Source organism: Dama dama, chromosome 1 (genome assembly GCF_033118175.1).
Source record: "Dama dama isolate Ldn47 chromosome 1, ASM3311817v1, whole genome shotgun sequence".
Taxonomy (NCBI): Eukaryota; Metazoa; Chordata; class Mammalia; order Artiodactyla; family Cervidae; genus Dama; species Dama dama.
Window position 1 is genome coordinate 72,341,691 of NC_083681.1, and position 22,887 is coordinate 72,364,577.

Here is a 22,887-nt window from a genome sequence, read left to right on the forward strand (position 1 = left end):
TCTGGTTCCAAATGTGAGTTCTTTCCATTTTTGCCTTTTTGAAAGGCTTTTAAAATGAATCTCTGGTGACAAGTCTGAAGTCTTCCATTTTCATGTCTAGGGTTTCCAGCTCTTCAAATCATACCTCCTGAGCATTTCTCTGCAAAGCCTTTGCACATCTGAGGTTTAGTCTAAGCATCAGAGCGGTAAAATGGGCAGAGTGGGGACTACCACCATTTTATAGATGTTGGAAGAATTATTAGCAGCCACTGATGGCTTTGATCAGTCACTTGGGTTTGGGATCATCCTCACTCTCTTGGGCAGCTTTGCAGCCCACCAACAAATCCTGATTCTTCAAGACTTTTTGACACAAGGCAAGTTTCTTTAGAAATAAACTTGACTAGTAGACACAGGAAAAGAATTCATTGGCTGCATGAGGGGATTCATGGGACCAGAAGAGATGATTTTCCTTCTTTTCAATATTTATGTCTCTTATTTTTCTGTTCTAATTTCATGGCCTAGACCTCAAGAACAGAGTTGAATAAAATAGTAAGAACATACTTGCCTTGTTCTCAATCTTAACAGGATTGAGTTTGGTCTCTCATTCATAAGTATAATGTTACTGGAAATATTTTTCATACTGCCTTTACCAGATGGAAGAATTTCCTTCAATTCCTAGTTTGATGAAAGTTTTACCATAAATGTGGGTTCAGTTTTTACCAGATGTTTTTGCCTATACCTCTAGAGATAATTCTTAGTTATTCATGTGATAAAATTATATTGATTAAAAAATGTTATAGCAATATCATACTCCTGCAATAGCCCCATAGAGTTATGATGCATCACCTTTTATATATCATTGGATTTGGCTTGATATTAGATGTAAAATTCTTATTTTCATGAAGGATATTGTGTTATAATTTTCTTTCTTGATATTTAAATGAATTTTTTGATCAGTTAATCTAAATGTTTATCAATTGTATTAATATTTTCCAAGACCCAACTTTTAGTTTCATTGATTTTTTTTTTTTTTTTCCCCTATACGTTTCTCTTCTGTTTCATTTCTACTCTTTATTTCCTTTTCTTAACTTTGGGTTCAATTTGTTCTTTTTCTAGCTTTTTAGGAGGGAAGATTAGACCAAATGTTTTAAGCTGTTTTTTCTAAATGTAAGCATTTAAGGTTATTGATTTCTTTCCAAGCATTGCTTTAGCAACATCTCATAAATTTTGATAAGCTGGGTTCTTATGATCATTCAATTTTCTACTTTTCCTTGTGATTTCTTCAGTTTTGTCGCTCAGTTGTATCCAACTCTATAATTTATTTAGTAAATATTTACTTTCCAAATATTTGGGGTCTTTCAGCTATCTTTGTTAATGATTTTTAGTTTAAGTTCCTTTGTGATTAGAGAACAGAAACTACAATTTCAGTCCTTTGAAACGGAGACATTTTAGGGCCAAGTATATAGGGGCTTTCACCCATGGTGGCTCAATGGTAAAGAGTCCGTCTGTAATGCATGAGACTTGGGCTTGATCCCTGGGTTGGGAGGATCCCCAGGAGAAGGGAATGGCAACCCACTCCAGTATTCTTGCCTGGAGAATCCCAAGGATTGAGGAGCCTGGTGGACTAGTCTATGGTGCCACAAAGAGTTGTGTGTATATATATATATGTATATATACACACACTGTATTGACGGGTCCTGCTTTTTTGTTTTGTTTTGTTTTTTTTTTTCATGGGAAAAGGAGACTTTTACTATTCAAGGCTCTGCACTGGCCCGGGTCCTGCGTCTAGGGCATTTCCAAAGTCCCAGAATGTACAGGGGATGGACCGGGAGGCCTGGCGTGCTGCAGTCCATGGGGTTGCAAAGAGTCGGTCACGATTAAGCAGCTGAACTCAAGGTAAAGTTCAACAAGTGTTCTGTAGCAGGAAAGGAGGAGGAGAAAAGACAAACTCAGGTCAGAAGCGCTTTCAGTAGAAGGACGTTTTAAGGATGTACACGCCTTAATCCGAAAAGGCTTTTCCATAGGCCCCCATCAGGCACACATTTGCCCGGTAACCCTGGTAACTGCCTTAAAATGGGTAAGCTAAGGCCTGGCGGCAGAGGGAGGCGCCGCGTGTGTCGGGGCGGGGAGACCCGGCCGGGAAGGCGGTCAGCGCGCCGAGGCCTTAGAGCGCCTAGGTGGCAGCGGGCGGCCCGCCCCTTCCTGGACCGGCTCAGGCCGCGGGCCGTCTACCCTTCCCCGGCTTCCCGTCCGGCTTGGGCGGCCAAAGGTGGGAGTCGGTCTCGGGAAGACAGGCTCTGGGGGACCCCAGCCCCGCGGTGTGGCCCCTCGTGTGCCTGGGCCTGGGTGCGGCGCGCGCAGCGGCGGAAGACGCGTCCGGGCGAGGACTCGGACACAGACCGCGCGTCCCCGGAGCCTCGGGTGCCGGCGCCTCCAGCTCCGCCAAGGAGGTGCGATCCCCGCTTTGCAGAGCAGGGGGGGCCCGCGGGGGCTCGGGCTCGAGGTCTCTCTGCACAAGTCCCTTCCGTCTCGCAGCCCTCGGCTCCAATTCTCACTTCCTCCCGGAGACCAGGAGCTGGCTCTTCCCGCGGGCGCTTGCTGTCCTGCAGGGGCCTTGCGCTCTGCCACCCGCCCTAGCCGCGAGATCCTCTCGCGGATCTCGGAGGCCGGCCACGTGGGTGTCCGGCTCTGAACTCTCCGCCGTCCAAGGCTGCAGGGAGGGGGGATTAAGGGGGATGGGGTGGGGGGGTCGTGAACCGCTTTAAGGCTCAGGAGGCCCAGTCAGTTGGGGGAGGACCTAGAAATGACTTCATGGAGCAAAATTTAACCCCGGCAGCCCCGCTGTGTTTCTGAGCCGCTGATTGGTCCCCCGTCATCGGGTGTTGTGAGGCTTGGGCATCAGGACTAGGGAAATTGGCAGGGAGTTTTATAATAACAATAAATATAAACATAATTTACTGAACTTCGGCCATGAGTCAGGATTTGTCCTAGGCCATTTACACTAACTCATGTTTATGTCCTCACCAGGGCTACCCTATGAGATAGTTACGGTTACACCCACTTTGCCCGAGAGGACACTGGCTTAGAAAGTGGAGTTCACATCAGAGCTCAGGATCAGACCAGCCTCTTCCTGAGGCCAGAGTTGCCCCACTTTGGGAGTGAAGATGGAATTCTAGGCGCTGCCTTGGGTCCCTGCACTTGCAGAGACCCCCATTTCCCTCTTCTCAGGCCTCATCCATTGTCTGCTCCAAGTCACCAAGTAATCTCATCCTATCGTTTACTCCTGTTCACATCAGTCACCGCAAGACCCATGGACTCCAGGCCATTTCTGCTCTAAGTCAGAAAATTTTAATTTTTTTTTTTTTTTTTTTTTAGTTGAGATCAGCAAGAAGGGAAAAAAGAAGCTGGTGACACTTTAGTCTGCAGAATCAAAGACTTCTCCAAAAGTAAAGCAAGCGGAAGCGGCCATTAGTTAAAGTTGTAGACAGTAACAAATAAACCCTCTGCCTGTAAATCCTTAGTAGGGTTGATGCCTTGAAGCGATTGCACACATGGTTACAACTAGTAGGGGACACAAGAAGTGATAATTATATAAACTTAAAGGAAGGGGAGGTAGAGAAGGGGGAGGGCCCCATGTCTCCCAGTTCATTTTTTTAAAGATTTTTTTGTATTTGATGTGGATCACTTTTTAAGTCTTTGTTGAACTTATTATATTATTATTTTTTTGTTCAAGTTTTGGTTTCTTAAACCACACGGCATGTGGAATCTTAGCCCCCCCATCAGAGATTGAACCCTCACCTCCCTGCTTTGGAAAGTGAAGTCTTCACTGCTGGACCTCCAGGGAAGTCCCCCTAGTTCATTTTTGATGCTTGGTGCTATGGAAGGTCCTTGATCAGATCAGAGATTGAATGCTTTTGTTTTTCTGCAGATGTCCACCCTCCTTCAGAAGGAATCCAGGATGACTACCACCTGTCCAGGTTCAGACTCCATACAGGGCCTGCCCGGTAACAAGGGAGATGGTCTGGAAAGAGAATGCTCCAGAAAACCAGACCAGAAGCCACTGAAGTTGTATGGAGTGGGTGACCCCACGGCCATGTTCTCCTCCAGCAGCCCCTACCTGTCCTCTAGAGGAAGTGTCATTAAATGGTTCTGGGATTCAGCTGAGGAGGGCTATAGGACCTACCACATGGATGAATATGATGAGGATAAGAACCCTAGTGTGAGTGATGCCCCCCTCCCCACTGGGACCCAAGAGAGAACTGGGGGAGGGTACCCCACCTTGAACGCTAAGGCAACACCCAGCTTGCTCTTGTCAGTTTAGAGTTATGGACTTCTGACTTCCAACGGGGTTTGCAGTGTTGCTTAGAGAGGTCCCAAAATATTACCTGAATCAGAAAATGGTCCACTTATAATTAAGGGAAACTTGATTTGTCGGGGGGGAATTAAAAAACCATGGCATGCTCTTATATGCCTTCTGATCCACAGCCGAACTATTCAGCTTTAGAGCTGGGACAGAACTAGGGTTCAAGCTGAAACTGTTTCACTTTCAAGTTGTATATTCTTGAGCTAACTACTTAAAGTCTTTGAACATCAGTTCATCTCTATATTGGGGTAATAATACCTGCTATATTCTGTACTGTGACAACTAAATGTTATCAGGTATATCAATTATTGCTTCACTTTGAGCATTCAATAAGTGGTAGTTGCTATTATTATTAATGTATTATTATAACAACACAATAATTGCATATTATAATAACATGATTATAAATTATAATAATTTTAATTATTGTTAATTATAATAATAGATATAATTAATAATCACTAATAATTTATAACAATAAAATCACACTATTATAATTGTTATAACAATTATAATAAATTATAATATAATAAAATTATTATAACAATATTAATATAATTCATATTATAATAAAATTATTATAACAATATTAATATAATTTATTATAGTATAATTTATAGTGTTATTATTTAATATAATAGTATTATATATAACATATGATATAATGTATTAATATGTAATATATAATATAATGTATATATATTATATTTATAGTATATATTGCTATATAATATATATAATATTATACTGCTTATATATAATATAATATCTATAGTATACTATATAATGTATATATAGTATATATTATATATAACACATATATAACATATATAATATATTATTTATATATTATATAATATATTATAATATATTACATAATATTTTATATATTATATATTAATAATTCATATATTATATTATAAATATATAAAATATATAAATATAATATATTATATAATATTAATATATATAAAATTTATATTATATAATATATTATATATATAATATAATAGTAATACCTAGTAATATAATATATAATATAATATATACCTAGTTATATATATATACACATATGTATACATATAGTATATATATATACACATATGATACATATAGTATATATATATACACTGGCATATATGTATACATATATATGTATATATGTATAGATATAGTATATATGTATAGATATAGTATATCTATATGTATATAGATGTATATATATGTATATATGTATATACATATATGTATAGATATAGTATATATATATGCTAATATTGGTTACCTCTTGCTGTGTAACAAAGTGTTTCAGATCTTAGCAGTTTAAAAAGAAACAGTTCACAGTTTCTGGAATTCAGGAATCAGGGTGGTGCTTCAGGCTGAAGATCTGGGAAGTTGCAATGAAGCTGGGGCTGTGGTCTCATCTGTAGACTTGGTGGGGCAGGGAAATCATCCATTTCCAGGCTCACTCACATGATTACAGAGTGGGCAGGAGGACGATCCCTTTCCAAGCTCACTCACATGGGTATCGGCAGGCCTCGGTTCCTCCCGACGTGGTCTTCTCCATGGGGCTGCTTCATGACACAGCGGCTGGCTTCCCCTGGGGCAAGCGACCCACGAGAGGAAGAGAGAATGAGAGGTCAGGAGTGCCCGAGATGGGAGCCAGAGACTCTTTGTAACCTAGTCTGGAAAGTGACATCCCATCACGTCTGCATGTTCTGTCCATTAGAAGCAGGTCACTCGGTCTACCCACACTCAGGAGAGGGGATTATGCAAGGCCCTGCACACTAGGACGTAGGGGTCACTGAGGGCCATCTTGGAGGCTGCCTGTCACAGGGAGTGAGCTTTGCAGGTATCTGGGGGAAAAGCATTCCAGGCAGAGGGAACAGCCAGTGCAAAGTCCCCAGAGCAGTTCAAGGGACAGCAGAGGGGCTTACTGGCTGGAGGCTGGCATGAGGTCAGAGAGGAAATGGGGGCAGGGGTGGTACTAGAGCTGTAGGGTCTCATGGGACATGGTGAGGCTTCTGATTTTAGACTAAATGGGATGGAACGGGTTCAAAGGAAGAGCAATGGGATCTGATTTTTCTTTTAAAAAGATGACTTAGACTCAGACTGCAGTATGAAGGTTCAACTCAGGGAGAATGGGGATGAGGGAATGATCAGGAAAGGAAGGAGGGAAGCTATTGCAATAATGTAGACAAGAGAGACTGGTGGCTTGGGCCAGGGTCTTAGCAGTGGAGGAGAACTGCTTGGACTGTGCCTGTATCTGCAGGCACAAGTGACAGAATTCGGTGATGGACTGGTTGTAGGGAAGATCCTCTAGGTTTGTTCCCCAGGGCGTGAAGAAGCACTGCCTTTTAGTTTTCATAACCTGAGCCCATTGAAGCTCTACTTTTTCATTCTCCCTCCTTCCCCATCCCCTCTAATAACTTAGGGGTCAGGAATTAGCTGTGCGTGAGTCTTTTCAGGGAATCTATAAGGGGCAACTTGAACTGCACCTGCCCTCCTCCTTGTCCTATGAAAACAATGCCTTACGTGTTTGGAATCTGGATGCTGTGTAATGTGGCATGGGTCCCCACCCCAGGGAGAATTTCCACCAGCCCTGGGCCTCTTCTTGTTGTATATTCACCCTTCTTCCTGTTCCTGCCAGAGCACTAGTTTACTGTGAACACATTCTGTCATCCTGTGAACTGAGCCTCGTGAGAGATTCAGTGTGTGTCTTGGGTGTGTGGTGTCTTCAGGGACCTTCCCATCTTGTAGGGGAGACAAAGCCTGTACATCAGTCTTTGTGACCTGGGGTGGAAGCTGACCAGTGCTCTCAAGGGGGACAGCTAAAGTGCTTTGGGGTCCCGAAGTAGAAAAGATCCCCATGCGGGTGGGATTTTGAGGGCTTCCTGGAGGAGAAGGCATTTGCACAGAGCTTCAGAAATGGGGAGATACGATCAGGGAACCCTGTGGAGGGCAGCGCTTGAGCAAAGACCGGGTGGGGTGGTGGGAAGGTCGAGGTTGCAGAGCTCCACTTCGCTGCCTCGTGCGCTCCTGGAGCCTTCTGCTGGCACCCTCTGCTGTGCTTACGTGGCTCTGTACCTCTCACCTCCAGGGCATCATTAACTTGGGCACCAGTGAGAACAAACTCTGCTTTGACCTGCTGTCCAGACGGGTAAGTCCCAGTGCACCTCTGAGTGGCATCCCCAGCTCCGAGGGGCTGCCTTCCCTGGGATTCCCTCCAGGGGAATACTCCCCCCGGAGAGCTGGCTGCTTGCCTCGGTTGCCCTGGCCTTGGAGTCAGGAGGCCCCGCTCTGCCCTGGGGACCACGTTCTCTGCCATCTGGGGCGAGTTACTTCCTGACTCTGATTCTGCTGCTTCTCCGCTTCTGGCTGCTTCCCGCCTCAGCCCCTCCTGCTGGCTGGGTCCCTGCTCTCAGGCGGAGACACTCCGTGATGTGTGGTCAGTATTTAACAACTGGCCCTGGGGCAGGAGAAGTCCTGATCTGCAGCTTTTGCGGAGTCCCATAGGGTACATACCCCACTGTGGCTGATTCAGGGTCGTGCGTGCTATCACTGCACGCAGAACTGGGAAGAGAGGTGCAGGGCACATCACGTGGTGGTCCCACCGTGCAGACAACCTGGATGTAAAGAACCCCCAGAGCGCAGATGAGAGTGAAATGGAATAATGTCGACCATAAGCATATTGTTTGAGTACCTTTTCCCTTTGTTTTTATTATGATTTGATTTACTATGATTTTTACTTATGTTTTTACTTACATAATTTCTAGATAGTTTATATAATTTCATTTTTGAAAACGACTGGTTTTTAGCACATTTTGAAAAATTGCTGAAAATGTAATAATCAGATTATTTTATTTGTTTAAGTTGAAGTATAATTGCTATACAGTATTATTTAAGTTATAGGTATATAACAGTGACGCACAATTTTTTTAATATTTAAAAAAAATTTAATTTCGTTTTAATTTTAAGAAAAATTTTAAAGATTATGCTCCATCTATAGCTACTATAAAATATTGACTATATTCCCCATATTGTACAGTATATCCTTGTAGCGTATTTTATACCTAGTAGTTTGGACCTCTTAATCCCTTACCCTTATTTTGCCTCTTCCCCTTTCCCTCCCTGCCCACTCACGTATAGACAGAATAATCAGATTTCTTGAGCTAGTGAGAGCCATCTCTAGCAAACGACTGGAACTACCTGTCTCTCAAGGCCTAGGAGTCAGAGTCTGGGGCTATGGAGAGAGCGAACTTAACCCAAAGGAACATGTTTCCAAAGGGGAACATCTGAGCCATGATAGGAGAGGGGTATAGGGAGTGGACCTGAAAAGCCTGTTCTACCCAAAGATATCTCCTCACTCTAAGGCAGCTCAGCGCCATCCAGGAGAAATAAAATGTGAGCCACATATACAATTAAAATTTTTCTGTTAAACAAGTATAAAGAAACTGGTAACATTCATTTTCATCATGTATTTTATGCAGTCCAATATATCTAAGATATGGCCATTTCAACATGTAACCAATATAAAAATTATTAATGAGATATTTTACATGTCGCTATTGTTGTTTAGTCACTAAGTTGTATCTGACTCTTTTGCAACCTCATGGACTGTAGCCCGCCAGGCTCCTCTGTCCATGGGATTTCCCAGGCAAGAACACTGGAGCGGGTTGGCATTTCCTTCTCCAGGGAACCTTCCCGACCCAGGGTTCAAGCTCGAGCATTGGCAGGCGGGTCGTTTACCACGGAGACACCTGGGTAGCCCCATATTTTGCATACTTACTTCATATAAGTCTTCAGAATCCAGTGTCTCACTTCAGGAGAGTAGCACGTAAGGAGCCAGGAGCCGCAGTGGCCAGCGGCCTCTGTATTGGACAGCGTGGCTCTCAGGAAGGAGGGAGAAAGGGAAGAGGGTGGCGTTATGGACGCGTGGCTGATTCCCTCTGTCCCTTTTTGTTCCACCTCCCGTGGAGCCTGCCTTTCTTGACTTTGTCGGCATGATACCATGGGAGTCCCTAACCCAGCACCGGGGCAGTGGAGGCGATCTGCAAATGGCTGCATTTTCCAAAGTGTGAGGTTGAGCTGAGGCTGCAGGAGGGCAGTGGCCTGAGTCCCTCCAGGACTTAGAACCAAGACCAAAACAGGGCACCCAGTTCTGGGGCCTTTTCTGTCACCCCACAGAGGAACGGAGGATCGAGGTCTCCTCCACCGCCTCCGCAAATCCACCCTCTGGTTTTGTCAGGTGGCATATTGTATAAAGAGCACTGGACTAGGGGTCAGAAATTCTGTTTCATCTCAGCTCTGCCACTTGCCAGTACTGTACCATTGCCTAGCCACCTGACTTTTTTGGCCATGCTGCATGACTTGTAAGATCTTAGTTTCCCAATCAGGGATGGAATTTTGTGCCTGCTGCAGTGAAAGCCAGGAGTCCTAACCACTGGACTGCCAGGGAATTCCCACAGCTGACATTTTTAAGCCTCAGTTTCCTCATCTGCAAGATGGGCATGAGAATGCTATCCCTGGGCTGCCCTCGTCCTGGCTTCTCTGATGAGCAGCCCTTGGATTGAGAGGCCCCGGTGCTGTGTGGATAGGGGTGCCCATGAGGTGTGCGGCGCTTAATCCTGCTCTCCCCTCTCTGTCCCCAGCTGAGTCAGAGCGACATGCTGCAGGTGGAGCCGTCCCTATTGCAGTACCCCGACTGGAGGGGACATCTGTTGTAAGTAGGACCTGTGGGCCAGTGGTTCTCACCTCCAGGGCGGTTTTGCTTCCCAGGAGACATGTGGCAACATCCGGAAACATTTTTAGTTGTTGTAACTTGGGGGAGGGGGTGCCGCTGACTTTTACTGCGTAGAGGTCAGAGATGCTGCTAGACTTCCTACAATGCCTGCCCCCATGGCAAGGAATGATCTGGCCCCAAACATCAACAGTGTTGGATTGAGAAAGCTTGCCCTGGGCTGAGGCCTGGTCCTGGAGAGCGGGCAGTCATGGGGTCTCGTGGAGCATCTGCAGAGACCTGGTGCTTCCTGCCTGTCCCGCCCCCTCTCAGGGGACCCCAGGCTTGGTCTGTCTGAGTCTGAGGCACGGGGAAGGCCTTCAGGTCAGGAGTCTTTGTTCCCAGCTTCTCAGTTGCTTTAGAGGAGCCACAATCAGCTTGGAGACTTCTGCTGCTGGTAAAATGGGAGATGATAAATGAAATAAGCCCTTATATTTGTTGAGCACTTACTAGGGCCCAGATGCTGTCCTAAGGATTTATTGCTGGAGCAGGACTTGATTCCAAGGGTGATAACAAGGGTAATTCCAAGGCACCCGCTCTTGTAATAACGAGGATGGTGGCCCTAGAGTCAGACCACTGGGTTTGAGTGTGGACTTTGCCACTAATCGGCACATGACCTAATTCCTTCAAGCCTCAGTTTCTTTGTCTGTAAAATGGGAATAATAATAGTAGTTACAGGAGTTTTATGAAGATTAAGGAAAATTCTCTAACATCTGCATAAGGTAGATGCTTGTAAATGTTAGCAGTAACTCTGATAATAGTTACTGTTATAATAATTATTTGTTATATGTTATATATTTTATTATGATAATGTGTTATTATTATGATTACTATTAGCTAGATCTACATAGAGCGTGTTACTTGTGATATTCCTACAGTCTGCTGATTAGGTAGGTCAGGTGTCCTAGAACTACCGGAATGAAAGTTTTGATGCATGTGGATAGTGTTGGGGCCAAGGAAGGAGGTGGGTGCCAAGGAGTGGAGACAGATACTGATTGTATTCCCCTCATGGGAAGCTGAAAAGGGTGATGGCAGCTGCCTGAAGATGCACCAGAGGAGCTTTGGGATGGACGGGGCCAGGGAGGAGTTCAAGCCCCTCTGATAAGCACTGCCATCTGTCTGTCTAATCTCCAGCCTCCGGGAGGAAGTGGCCAGGTTCCTGTCTTTCTACTGCAGAAGCCCCGCACCCCTTAAACCGGAGAACGTGAGTTACTACCCTCCTCTGCTCTTTCCTCCTCTTCTGCTCCCTCCCCATCTTTTGGCTGGCCAGGGCTCAGGTGGGGTCACTTAGTTTTGGTGTAGAAATTAGGAAGACCCCCCTCCCTTCTTTCCCCTCATCCTAGATATTCAGAGTTTGGGTATAATTTCTGTAGGACTTCCCAGGTGGTTCAGTGGTCATGAACCCGCCTGCCAGGCAGGAGACGCTTCCAGATCCCTGGGTCAGGAAGATCCCCTGGAGGAGGGCGTGGCAACCCACTCCAGTATTCTTGCCTGGGAAATCCCGTGGACAGAGGAGCTTGGTGGGCTGTAGTCCATGGAGTCACAAAAAAGTCAGACGTGACTTAGCGATTAAACAGGAGCAGTAGTGTAACTTCTGCCCTGCTCTGTCCTGTGGCCCCTCTGTCCCCACACCTTCGGGCCGGACTCTCTGAGTGACCAGCTAACTTCTTGCTTGCTCAGTGGATCTGGAACAGGGTCCCCACAAGTGAGCCACACAGATGGACTTGGCTGTTGTCAGGAGGGGCCTGTGGGGACCCCCGTGGCTTTGCTGTGGCCGTGCCCAGGAGGGCCCCCCGCGTTCCCCTGCCTCTGTGCCCTCCGGGATACAGGCTGCAGGCCCGTGCTCCCTCCCGCACGGACTCATCTTGGTCCTGGGGACGTGTTACCCCCAGGTGGTTGTTCTGAACGGCTGTGCCTCTCTCTTCTCTGCTCTGGCCACGGTGCTGTGTGAGGCGGGGGGTGAGTAGACCTTGGCCCTGGGCCTGCAGTCCCTTTCCCTGTCTCCCCAACCCCGGCTGCTGGGCCTGGAGGGCTGCATCAGATGCTTTTACCCTAATAAACTGTTAGACCACGGGGGGCTGAACTAAGCGCCCTGACAAGACAGCAGGGCTTGGCAGTCCCAGGGGAAATCAAGGTGACGCCAGGCTTCTGGGCTGTGCCTCTGTGACGACCTTGGCTTTTCCTCCTGCTCACTGATGGCACTCACGGCCTCATGTCACAGCATGTCCGGAAGTAGGAAGAGAGGGAGGCTGGGCTTTGCCTGTCTCTTTCTTGAGGGGAGGGAGGAAATGGGCCTACTTTTTTCCAGGAGAGTCCCTTTCATCTTTCTGGCCAGAACGGACTCACAAACCCATTCCCAAAGCAGTCCCTGGCGAAGGGTAGGAGAACCCTGGTTGGTTTAAACCGAACTTGCTTCATCCCCAGGGTCTGGGGGAAGGTCCACTTTCCTTGGATTTCTTGCTGGTCATCGCTGAAAAATCTGTGTGCTCTCTTAGGAATGGATGTCAACTGGCTAGCCAGCAGCACCTGCTGCAATAGCCACGGTCATTTCCAGGACATACTGACCACAGTCATGGGCAGGGTTGTTGGCTGCCAGGAACAGAGGCCCGCTCACACTAGTGTAACTTCTAAACTACTATTAGTAACATTTATTGACCACATGCTATGTTTCAGGCACTGGTCTAAGGCTAGGCACAGTCTGTCATTTAATCCCCACTATAACCTCAATGAGATAGGTTCTGGGCTTTTATTCCCATTTAACAGATGAGGAGATTAAGGCCCAAGGGGTGAGATAGGTTCTGGGCTTGTTCCCATTTAACAGATGAGGAGATTAAGGCCCAAGGGGTGAGATAGGTTCTGGGCTTTTATTCCCATTTAACAGATGAGGAGATTAAGGCCCACGGGGTTGAGTTACTTGTGAGAATCACACAGAGAGATGTAATATTTTGAACCTAAAAGGGAGCTTCATCGCAAGGATGTAACAGGCAATTTCCTACCCTTTCGAGAACAAGCAAGAGTTGGAGAAGCGCACACTCTCTGTCTGCCCCTGATGTGTGCGGTCCCCCTCCCTCCTCTTCTTCTGGACCATCCTCAGCTCCGTAGGGCCCCAGGTTGCTGGCCCAGCTCTGACTGCAGGACCTCTGCTTTCAGGTGCTCATTCTCATCTCACAAGGGTCTTTGCTTCTTGGAGCAAAGTCTTGAGACAGAGAGAACATGATGGGTGTCTGGGCCAGCTGGTGCATTGGCTCCTGGGGTCATTTGTCTACCTCTGGTCCACTGTCTACTGTGGTCAGTGGAGGGGACATGTAGGACAGAGGCCACCCCTTCCAGAGCTGGGAGCTGTGGTGGGGGGGGTGGGTTGTGCTGAAAGCTGAGGAGCTCAGCCTGACCGATGTGACCGCTGCAGAACCGGGGCAGTGCCTTCACCTCTGCGTTAGAGCAGACCTTGGACATCATCTCATCAACCCCCGTCCACAGTGAGAGTCTTCTGCGTGACACCACCTCCCGCCCTAGTGGTCGCAGACTTTGGTGTCAGTGACCCCAGGGGTGGAGCAGTCACCCCTCCAGAAGCAGCACATTCTGTCTCTGGGCAGTTCTAGCCATCCTCAAGTGTTTCCATTTGTTAAACCCAGATCATCGCCCTGCAGCTTCGACTCCTGGGGCCAAGTCTGTCCTCAGAGTAACCCAGCATGTCCTGTGCTTCTGAAGGACCTAAGCTTCAGTTTGCTCATCAGTAAAGTTAAGATAATAACAGAATGGCTGTGATGATCAAATGAGATTAAAAAATGTTTAGCACAGATCCCCACACAGAGTAAGTGCTCAATAAATGTTAGCTAATTATTTTTGGAAAAGGGACTGATCTCAGTGGATCCAAGCTTTAGAAAGCGTTTTGGGAGCTGAGAGAGAGGAAGCATATTCCCCAAGGACACTGAAGACTTGGAGAGGCGTGGAGAGGCTTGGAGAGGTCAGTGGATGGGGGCTCCGGGCATCCTGGCCAGAGGGTGACAGGCCCTGGCTCACTCCTGCCCCCAGAGGCTTTCCTGATCCCTGCGCCTTACTATGGAGCCATCACGCAGCATGTGTATCTCTATGGCAACGTCCGACTGGTCTACGTCTATCTGGACAGTGAGGTAAGAGTTCCTGGGACCCCCGGTGGGCCTGGACCTTCCTGTAGGCCAGGATGTTCCTGCTTCTGAATTTGACAGTGGTCATGAGAGGAAGTCCATGCTGCGGGCTCTGGGGTTATGGCCAGAAGGAGAATGGGGTCTCCCGTTGGCCATGGCTGCCCTTGCCTGGGTGCCCTGGGGACATCTGATCTTCCAGCTCTGAGATCCCTGGGGTCCATGTAGAAGCCAAGGGCATCCCAGGGAGACCACACAGAAGTGGTGCGCTGAGAACAGGGCAGAGCACACCTCCACATGGAAGCCCAGGGGCCCCAATCAGAGGACCTCAGGGGGCTTTTCTCCAAACCTAAGAGCTGTGAGGCTGCCCTGATGTGATGTGTGAATGGCAGTGAGAAGGGAGTGACCCCGCACACCCTGTGTTTTCTGAGATTGTCTAAGAGGAGGCTGGAGATGACAGCGGGGAGGTGAGACCCCAGAATTCAGGTCTGGAGTGGGGTGACTGAATCTGGCTGGTGGCTTTTGTGGATCTTTTTCAGGTCACTGGGCTGGAAACACGCCCCTTCCAGCTCACAGTGGAGAAGCTGGAGATGGCCCTGCAGGGAGCTAATTCTGAGGTCTGGGGATCAAAATAAACCTAAGGCTGGAAGTGGGTGGGTCTGAGCAGGGCAGGGACCCCCTTCCTGTGGACCGATCTCCTAGGGAGAAGGGTTGGGACTCTATGCGGGGGATGGGGATAGGGTGGTAGCATGGAACCATTCTGGGGGTCAAGAAGGAGCCTGCCCATAGAGGTCTTCCCCTTAGAGAAAAACCCTGAGACTCTCGGTGTACAGTCAATCAATCAAGTGATTGAAAACACTACCCGCCACTCGGCCTGATTTTGATTCAGTGGGTCAAGCATGGAGCTTACAAGTCTGTGGTTCAGTGATCTCTCTGGTGATTTGAATAGGTAGCCCCGTCTCTCTGAGGGGATCTGAGGCCTCCTGAAGAATGGCAAAGACCAGTGGTTCCTGTCCAGTCCCCTTTTCAGAAATCTATCAATCTATCTTTTTTTAAAACCTTGGTTATAAAAGTCATACATGACCACTGTGGGAATTTTAAAAGCACAACCCCCCCACCCGTATTTCTACCAACAAAGGCAACCTCTGTTGGTGTTTGTGTATTTCCCTCTGAGCTTTGGTCTCTGCATTTGTTTCTTTTATAACTGATACGATGCTGCAGATATAATTCTTTGCCCTTCTTCATTTCATGTTGGGTGGTGAACACATTTCCCCAGCATCCCGCCTGGTGCCCGGCCGGTCGGTGGGACTCTGTGGCCTCGGGGAGGAGCTGAGGGTCTCCTGCCCTGCTGATGTTGCAGGGTGTGAAGGTCAAAGGCCTCATCCTCATCAACCCCCAGAATCCTCTGGGTGACGTCTACTCCCCAGCGGAGCTGCAGGAGTACCTGGAGTTTGCCAAGAGGTGAGGTGCCCCACGCTCACCCCTAAAGCCTGTGACAGGTTAGGGTCCTGATGTGAGCTTTGGTGTAGTGCCTGCTGCCCTCTTGACCCCACTGTAGGTTTCTGTCTGCTTCCACCCTTCCTGGCAAGAGAGTCCGGGGTGGGGGCGGGGAGCAGCTCTCTGGTGGGACTCGAGTTCTCTCTTTTTTGTAACAAGTGTCGTTTATTGCCTGCTCTAGGGGCCAGGCCCCTGCTAGCCCCTCATGCTCTCGCCCATGTGATCCTCTCAGCAGTGCTATTAGGTGCAGATACTGTCTTTATCCAGTTGGCTGAGCCTCAGAGTGAGGGGCAGAGCCAGCTGTGAATCTGGGTCTGTCTGTACTTAACCAGGTGTGAGTGTTAGTCACTCAGTCGTTTCTGACTCTTTGAGATTCCCATGGACTGTATCCCCCCAGGCTCCTCTGTCCATGGGAGTCTCCAGGCAAGAATAGTGAAGTGGGTTGCCATTTCCTTCTCCAGGCCATCTTCCCAACCCAGGGATCGAACCTGGGTCTCCTGCATTGCAGTCAGGTTCTTTACTGTCTGAGACACTTAACTGTCTCACACCTAACTGTGTTCCTCTGTAGAGGTGCCCAAGGGCTCTGCCTTCCCCCACAGTGCTTCAAAAACCCCAGTGTCATCTCTGAAAAAAAAAAAAAGAAAATAGACAAAAGATGGATATTCTTGGAAAAAGCAAGTTTGGTAACCCTGGGCTAGCCTGTGGTCCCTGTGGATTTCTGACTCACTGCCATACCACCCTGGCGGGGAGCATTTGGCCAACAAACCAAGCTCTCCCCAACCAACCTCCCCGCACCTGCCCTCCAGGCATGAGCTGCATGTGATGGTGGACGAGGTCTACATGCTGTCCGTGTTTGAGGAGTCCGTTGGGTACTGCAGTGTCCTGAGCCTGGAAAGGTGAGCTGACTCTCTCGGCCCTGCACCCCCGCTCCAGGGCAATTCCTTTTCCTTCCTGCTAATCCTGCAGTCCTCAGATCCCCCAACGAGATGAAGGGAGGCTGGGCCAGTCAGTGGTTTTCAAACTGTTCTGTGGGGTTTCTGAAAGCTTCAAGGAAGGGTCTTAGGATTCCATGAGGGAAGGCTGGGAGGGCGGGAAATAGGCCTCTCTGCTGTTTCCTTCTTCTCCAGAGTGGCTCCACTTACATTCATTGATTCAGCAAATACTCCTGGGGCCCCCTGCGTGTGCCAGGCCCTGCCAGCTCTCGGAGCTTTTTTTCTTAGATGCAGTTTGAGTCAAGTTAGATTTATTCTTGAGTCAGGCATGTGTAGGCAAAGCACCTGTGGGAACACTTGGAGCAGATCATCTGCACATCTGGCATTCAGGGATTCTGACGGTTCCATGTTTGTTTAGACCTTTCAGCCCTGCTGAGTCCTTTTGTGTCTGGGAGAGGGACCCCTTCCAGGGCCCGAGAGTGGGCTCATGCCTAGCACTCGGAAGTGAATTGTCCAAGGAGACACACATGCTGACAAAGCAAGAAACTTAACTGAGAACGGGCGCCTGGGAGGAGAGCAGCAGGGGGAGACCCAGGAGAACCGCTCTGCCACGTGGCTCAATATCTCGGGTTGTGTGGTGATGGGATTAGCTTTCTGGGTTCTCTCTGTCCAGTCATCTTGCTAGTGCCCGTTTTTGGCTCAATTCAAGGTCCTCGCTGGCAGCACAAGCATCTCTCAATCAAGATGATCTCCAGCGTGAGGGTTTCTGGGAGGCTGGAAGGACATATTATGGGCTGGTGTTACCTCCCTCCTTTTGGCCGCTCCCCGATTTTTCTGGCAGGCCATAGCTTGTCAGTTCCACGTTCATCATCAAGATCTCTCTCTTGTTGTGAGATAACTCACACAAGTGACTATTATCCTGCCTGGCTAGGGTGGTTTCAGTCAATGGTCCCTTAACACTTTCCTTTGCTCCGTTCAACCAGTCCTCAGAAGGCTCTGCCAAGCGGACGGCATGTGGAATTAGGAGAGTGAGACTCGGAGAGACAGGGACTTGCTACCTACTGCGGGCCAGACACTGCTGTGCTGGAGATGTGTCAGCAGACAAGAAAGACACAGGCCCTTCTTTTCTGGATCTTGTATTTCTACAAGCTTTAGCAACTAGATACACAGCTAATCATTTGATGATTAAAACGGAGGTGTCTGCGGTGACAGCAGAGGATCGGCTGGGGCTACCCAGTTGGCCTGGTCCACTGGGAGGTGGTCAGATGAGGTCTGTTTGAGGAAGTGATGCTTGAACTATGCTCTGCATCAGAGATTGGCAATATTTTTGGATCAGATGGCAGATATTTTAAGCTTTACAGGTCATACAGTTGTTCACTCAACTCTGGCATTATAGCATAAAAACAGCCCTGGACGGTATGTATGTGAAAGTGTGGCTGTTCCCCCATAAAACTTCAATTCCAAGAACAGACAGCAGGATGGATTTGGTCTGTGGGTTGCAGTTGGCTGACCCCTGCTGTAAGGGATGTGGAGGAATTAGCGATTCAGGAGATGAAACCAGGTTCACCCATCCATCTCCTCATTTGATCAACCAATCCTGTGAGCTCCTGTGGGTCTGTGTTGCCTCTGTTCCCATGCTGTGCTCTCCGCAGGCTGCCTGACCCCCAGAGGACCCACGTGATGTGGGCAACCAGCAAGGTGGGTTCCTGGCTGGCCCTGGGGGTGTCAGGGAGGCGGGAGGGTAGAGAGGTAGGTGGAGCTGGCTTCCTCCGGGAGGGCTGGCCACCGCCCATGGTGCCTTTCCGCTGCAGGACTTCGGGATGTCTGGGCTCCGCTTCGGCACGCTGTACACGGAAAACCGGGACGTGGCCACGGCGGTGGCCTCCCTGTGCCGCTATCACGGCCTCAGTGGCCTGACCCAGCATCAGATGGCACAGCTGCTCCGGGACCGTGGTGACTGCCTGGGCCTGGCCCCTTGAGGTTGCGGGAGGGACTGGCCAGGGGCTGTGGATACTTCTCCCACGAGACGAATTTAGGGTGGTGTTTGAGAGTGCTGGCTCTGAGCCCAGACTGGGTTCATACTCCACTCTGTCACTTCCTGACTACATGGCCTATTCCTTCACCTCCCGTAGCCTCAGTTTCTCATCTGCAAAACAGGGATCATCATGGAATCTGTCTTGTAGGGATGGTGAAATTTGTCATTCAGTTAGAATGGCACCTGCCATATAGCAGGCACTTAAATCAATGTGAACTCATTCTTCTTAGCTGTGAGCACTGGGAGAAGAGCAGACACGATTATGGGGAAATTGTTATAATGGAAGTATCTCTCTCTATGCAGATCGGTTCTGTTCCTGGGTTCAGAGAGTGAGTTTAGATAGAAAGGTTACCTGTAATCGCCACCATTCATTGAGTCCTGCAAGATGCTCTCAACGCATCGTCTCATTCGTCCCTCCTCAGAATCCTTAGAAGCAGGTGTTTCTGCAATTTCCCCATCATTTCATAGATGAGGAAAATGAGGACCAGGTACTACACACCTGCTGTAGTAACTAAAATGTAAAAGACAGTGACAGTATCAAGTATTGGTGAGCATGCAGGGCAGCTGGAACTCTCCCATGCTGCTGGTGGGAATGTGAGATGGAGCAGTCCCCTTGGAAAACAACTGGGCACTTCTTTATAAAGTTCAGCACACACTTAGCAAATGGCCCAGCAACCCCACTCCTAGAGATTTGCCCTGGCGTGTGTGCTAAGTCACCTCGGTCATGTCTTTGTATCCTCATGGCCTGTAGCCTGCCAGGTTCCTCTGTTCATGGGGTTCTCCAGGCAAGAGTAGTGGAGTGGGTTGCCATGCCCTCCTCCAGGGGATCTTCCCCACCCAGGGAGGTCTTTGCCCTCATGGTCACACAAAGACCTCTCCGTGAATGTTAATAGCTGCTTTATTCATAATCACCCCAAACTGGAAACAATCCAAATGTCCTTCCACAGATGAATGGAGAAACAAACTGTGGTTCACCCACACAGTGGAATACTACGCTGCTATAAAGTCCATGACGACCCATCACAAGGGCATTGTGCTGAGTGAAAGGAACTGGTCCCAAAAGATTACATTACTGTATGATTCCACTTAGGTAATGTTTTGGAAAAGGCAAAAACTACAGTGATGGAGAACAGACCAGCAGTTACAGGGAAGGGGGTGATGTGGCTTTAAACAGCATGAGGGTATTCTTTGGAGTGAGGGAACTAACTCTTCAGTATCCTGCCTGTGGGTAGGGGGGTTGGTTTACAGAAATATACGTATGTGTTACAATTCATCGAACTGGACACCGAAAACAAAGGTCAGTTAAAAAATGAGAAGGATCCTGGGGGTGAAGTTGTCCAAGGCCCTGTACCTCATCAGTGGCCACACTGAGATTTGAGCCTCGGCCTGGGTGACTCAGAAGTGTCGCTCTATGAGTGGGTGCACCTCTGGTGAGGGTCTGGGCCCTGACGGACTTTGTGTCTGGGGACTCCTGAACGGCCGAGTACCTGGATATAAGGTACTTTTCACTGACTGTTCCCATCACACCCAATCAGCCAGCGGGGCGGGGCTCTCAGGACACAGTGGAGGGTTGATGGGAGGTTGGTCTTTTGGCTTCTCTTTTCACCCATGCAGACTGGATCAACCAAGTGTATCTGCCAGAAAACCACGCCCGGCTCAAGGCTGCCCACACCTATGTCTCGGAGGACCTCCGGGCCCTGGGTATCCCCTTCGTGAGCCGCGGGGCCGGCTTCTTCATCTGGGTCGACTTGAGGAAGGTAATGCAGGTGGCGGGGTGGGGGGATGGGTGGTGAGAAAGCTCCCTCCAGCAGGCAAGCATCCCGAGCTCCTCTCATGCCTCCCAGTACCTGCCCGAGGCCACCTTTGAGGAGGAGGTGCTGCTCTGGCGTCGATTTTTGGAGAACAAGGTGCTGCTGTCCTCCGGCAAAGCCTTCGAGTGCAAAGAGCCTGGCTGGTTCCGCTTGGTCTTCTCGGACAAGACCCACCGGCTTCGCCTGGGTGAGTGGTCTCGCCTCCTAACCGCATTTCTTCAACCTGCCCTCCCGCTTCTGGCCCCCCCTGGAGCCCCGGCAGCCTGAGCTGGTTGGTCCCCACCCGTCCAGCATCCGTGCTGACCCTCACTTCCCCCTTCCCACCTCCCAGGGATGCAAAGGGTCCGACAGGTGCTTGAGGGCCAACCCCAGGTGGCAGAAGACGCCCCTCCCCGCCAGATCCAGGAGCCACGAGGCCCCCAGAGGTGAGCTGGTCACTGCCTTGTGGCCACAGGGCCCCGCAGCCACTGTGAAGACTATTGCTGGACAGGCCGTTTGCCAGGCAGATACACTTCTTGGCCTTGCCCTTGAAGAAGAATCCTTGCTCCTTGCTCTCCCAGGGGCAGCAAGATGCGCCTTAAGTTGTGGTCCACCCCCTCTCTCCTGCTATTAAAACAGGGAAAAACTAGAAGCCTCTGCTGTGACTCATTTACGGAACAGTGGAGGAGTCGTGACTGTTCCTCACGCAGCTCTCGGCACCCCCAGGATGTGAAAATAAACAACCTGTACCTCCTTTTGATGGCCTTCAGTCTTCTGCCTCTATTGCCAGGGAAACAAATCAAAGGAACAACACATGTCAGAGAGAGCACGCCCCCCCGAGAGAGAAGAGTGGTAATTTCCAAAGTACAAGGAGAAAGGAATTAAATTCTGTTATGTTCAGGTTATTCTCCCTGCACGTAGGATGTGGGGGCCCACAGCACACCTGGGACCTGGGACGCGGGACCAGCCTCCGCTTGGGATGAAGTGAACGGGCCCCTGGTGGGAGCCGGGCGGGGTGTCTCTGGCTCCAGGGTGCCGTCTTCCTGGCAAGGAGCTCCGTTTGCTCTTCATCCTGCGCCAGAGTGACCTTGCCATGACTGCAGGGAGATGAGGGGCCCTGAACTGCTCAGAGGACAAGCTGACCCAGGCTGGCCTTTCCCCCCTAAGCATGAAAGGGCCACCCACCCCATCCCCAGGGTTGCTTTCGTTCAGAGCCCAAAGGAGCTTTCTGAACCGGCCTTAAAGCTGTATTCTTGAGGCCCCTTCTCTGGTGCTGGCGCTCCTGTTTGGAAAAGCTCTTTCCTCGTTCCTCTGTCAAGAGCATGTTGGTGAAATCAGTGTTTACTTTCTATAAACTGTGCTCTGTGGATTAGGATTCGTTTTCCTCTTTCTGCCTTTCACTGATTCATCCCTCTGCCCTGTCTTTTTGTGAATGCCTTGTATGCCTGGGACACCATGTGGGGTAACTTATATGCAGCATTCCTAACTCTAACCACACTGGGAAGCTGGCATTATCATCCCCCATTTTAGAGATGAGGAAAGTGAAGTTGCTCAGTCGTGTCTGACCCTTTGCAATCCCATGGACTGTAGCCTGCAAGGCTCCTCTGTCCATGGGATTTTCCCAGGCAAGAACACTGGAGTGGGTTGCCGTTTCCTTCTCCAGGGGATCTTCCCGACCCAGGTCTCCTGCATTGCAGGCAGACTCTTTACCGTCTGAGCCACCAGGGAAGCCCTAGAGATGAGGAAACTGAGTCCTAAATAGATGAAATGACATTCCCAAAGTCACATAGTGACAGAAACAGCAGAGCCAGGATTCCAAGTCAAGTTGTGTGCCTGCTAAGTTGCTTCAGTTGTCTTCGACTCTGTGACCCTATGGACTGTAGCTGCCAGGCTCCTCTGTCCATGGGATTCTCCAGGCAGAAATACTGGAGTGGGCTGCCATTTCATCCTCCAGGGGATCTTCCCAACCCAGGGATCGAACTGGAGTCTCTTACATCTCCTGCATTGGCAGGCAGGTTCTTTACCCTTGGAAATTGTGTTTTGAAAAGTCATGACAGCCCCAGTTTGGATGAAGGCCGGTCAAACAGAATTTCCAGTTCTGATGTGAACTTTTCTAACAACAGTTCTAAGCCTACCTGACTCTCAACAGGATAGTTAAGGTTTGACGTCATGTTTTCTCAGACTCCACCACCCTAAGTCAAAATTTAAGGCATTCGTTTTTGCTTGGAGAGTCTGAGAAAGAATTCAAAAGAAACTAAGAGTAGTAATTGCCTATAGGGGTAGGGGAATTGGGAGGATGGGAAACAAAAACAGGAGTGAGAATTTTTTTCCTTTCACTTTTTTTGGTTCTCCTGGGTTTGTCTTTAATGCTTTTTGTTTTTAAAACCATAT

At 48.9% G+C, this 22,887-nt stretch overlaps 1 protein-coding gene across 4 annotated transcripts; it reads left to right on the forward strand.

The window, feature by feature from the left end:
- The first annotated feature begins 2,123 nt into the window (after window positions 1-2,123).
- Window positions 2,124-21,253, forward strand: ACCS (1-aminocyclopropane-1-carboxylate synthase homolog (inactive)). Of its 4 annotated transcripts, none has more exons than XM_061152255.1 (15): window positions 2,124-2,248; window positions 3,908-4,198; window positions 7,443-7,502; window positions 9,994-10,064; window positions 11,256-11,325; window positions 12,014-12,080; window positions 14,154-14,251; window positions 14,782-14,859; window positions 15,603-15,703; window positions 16,546-16,635; window positions 18,324-18,369; window positions 18,483-18,624; window positions 20,321-20,463; window positions 20,551-20,704; window positions 20,849-21,253. In XM_061152255.1, the coding sequence occupies exons 2-15, from the start codon at window positions 3,908-3,910 to the stop codon at window positions 20,944-20,946; spliced, it is 1,509 nt and encodes a 502-aa protein (XP_061008238.1). In that variant the 5' UTR covers window positions 2,124-2,248; the 3' UTR covers window positions 20,947-21,253. The 4 variants fall into 4 exon arrangements, with proteins under 4 accessions (XP_061008238.1, XP_061008244.1, XP_061008242.1 ...); XM_061152261.1 differs by having other exon boundaries at window positions 2,134-2,248; window positions 3,713-4,198; XM_061152259.1 differs by lacking the exon at window positions 2,124-2,248 and adding an exon at window positions 2,255-2,429 and having other exon boundaries at window positions 3,713-4,198.
- Window positions 21,254-22,887: the final 1,634 nt, after the last annotated feature.

What these genes read in the sequence shown, in the direction of transcription:
- ACCS (XM_061152255.1), top strand. Translation starts at nt 3,908, where the DNA reads ATGTCCACCCTCCTTCAGAAGGAATCCAGGATGACTACCACCTGTCCA. An exon ending in CACCCCTTAAACCGGAGAAC is followed by an intron (nt 11,326 to 12,013) that starts GTGAGTTACTAC and finishes TGTTACCCCCAG; the next exon opens with GTGGTTGTTCTGAACGGCTG. An exon ending in TCTGGGTCGACTTGAGGAAG is followed by an intron (nt 20,464 to 20,550) that starts GTAATGCAGGTG and finishes CATGCCTCCCAG; the next exon opens with TACCTGCCCGAGGCCACCTT.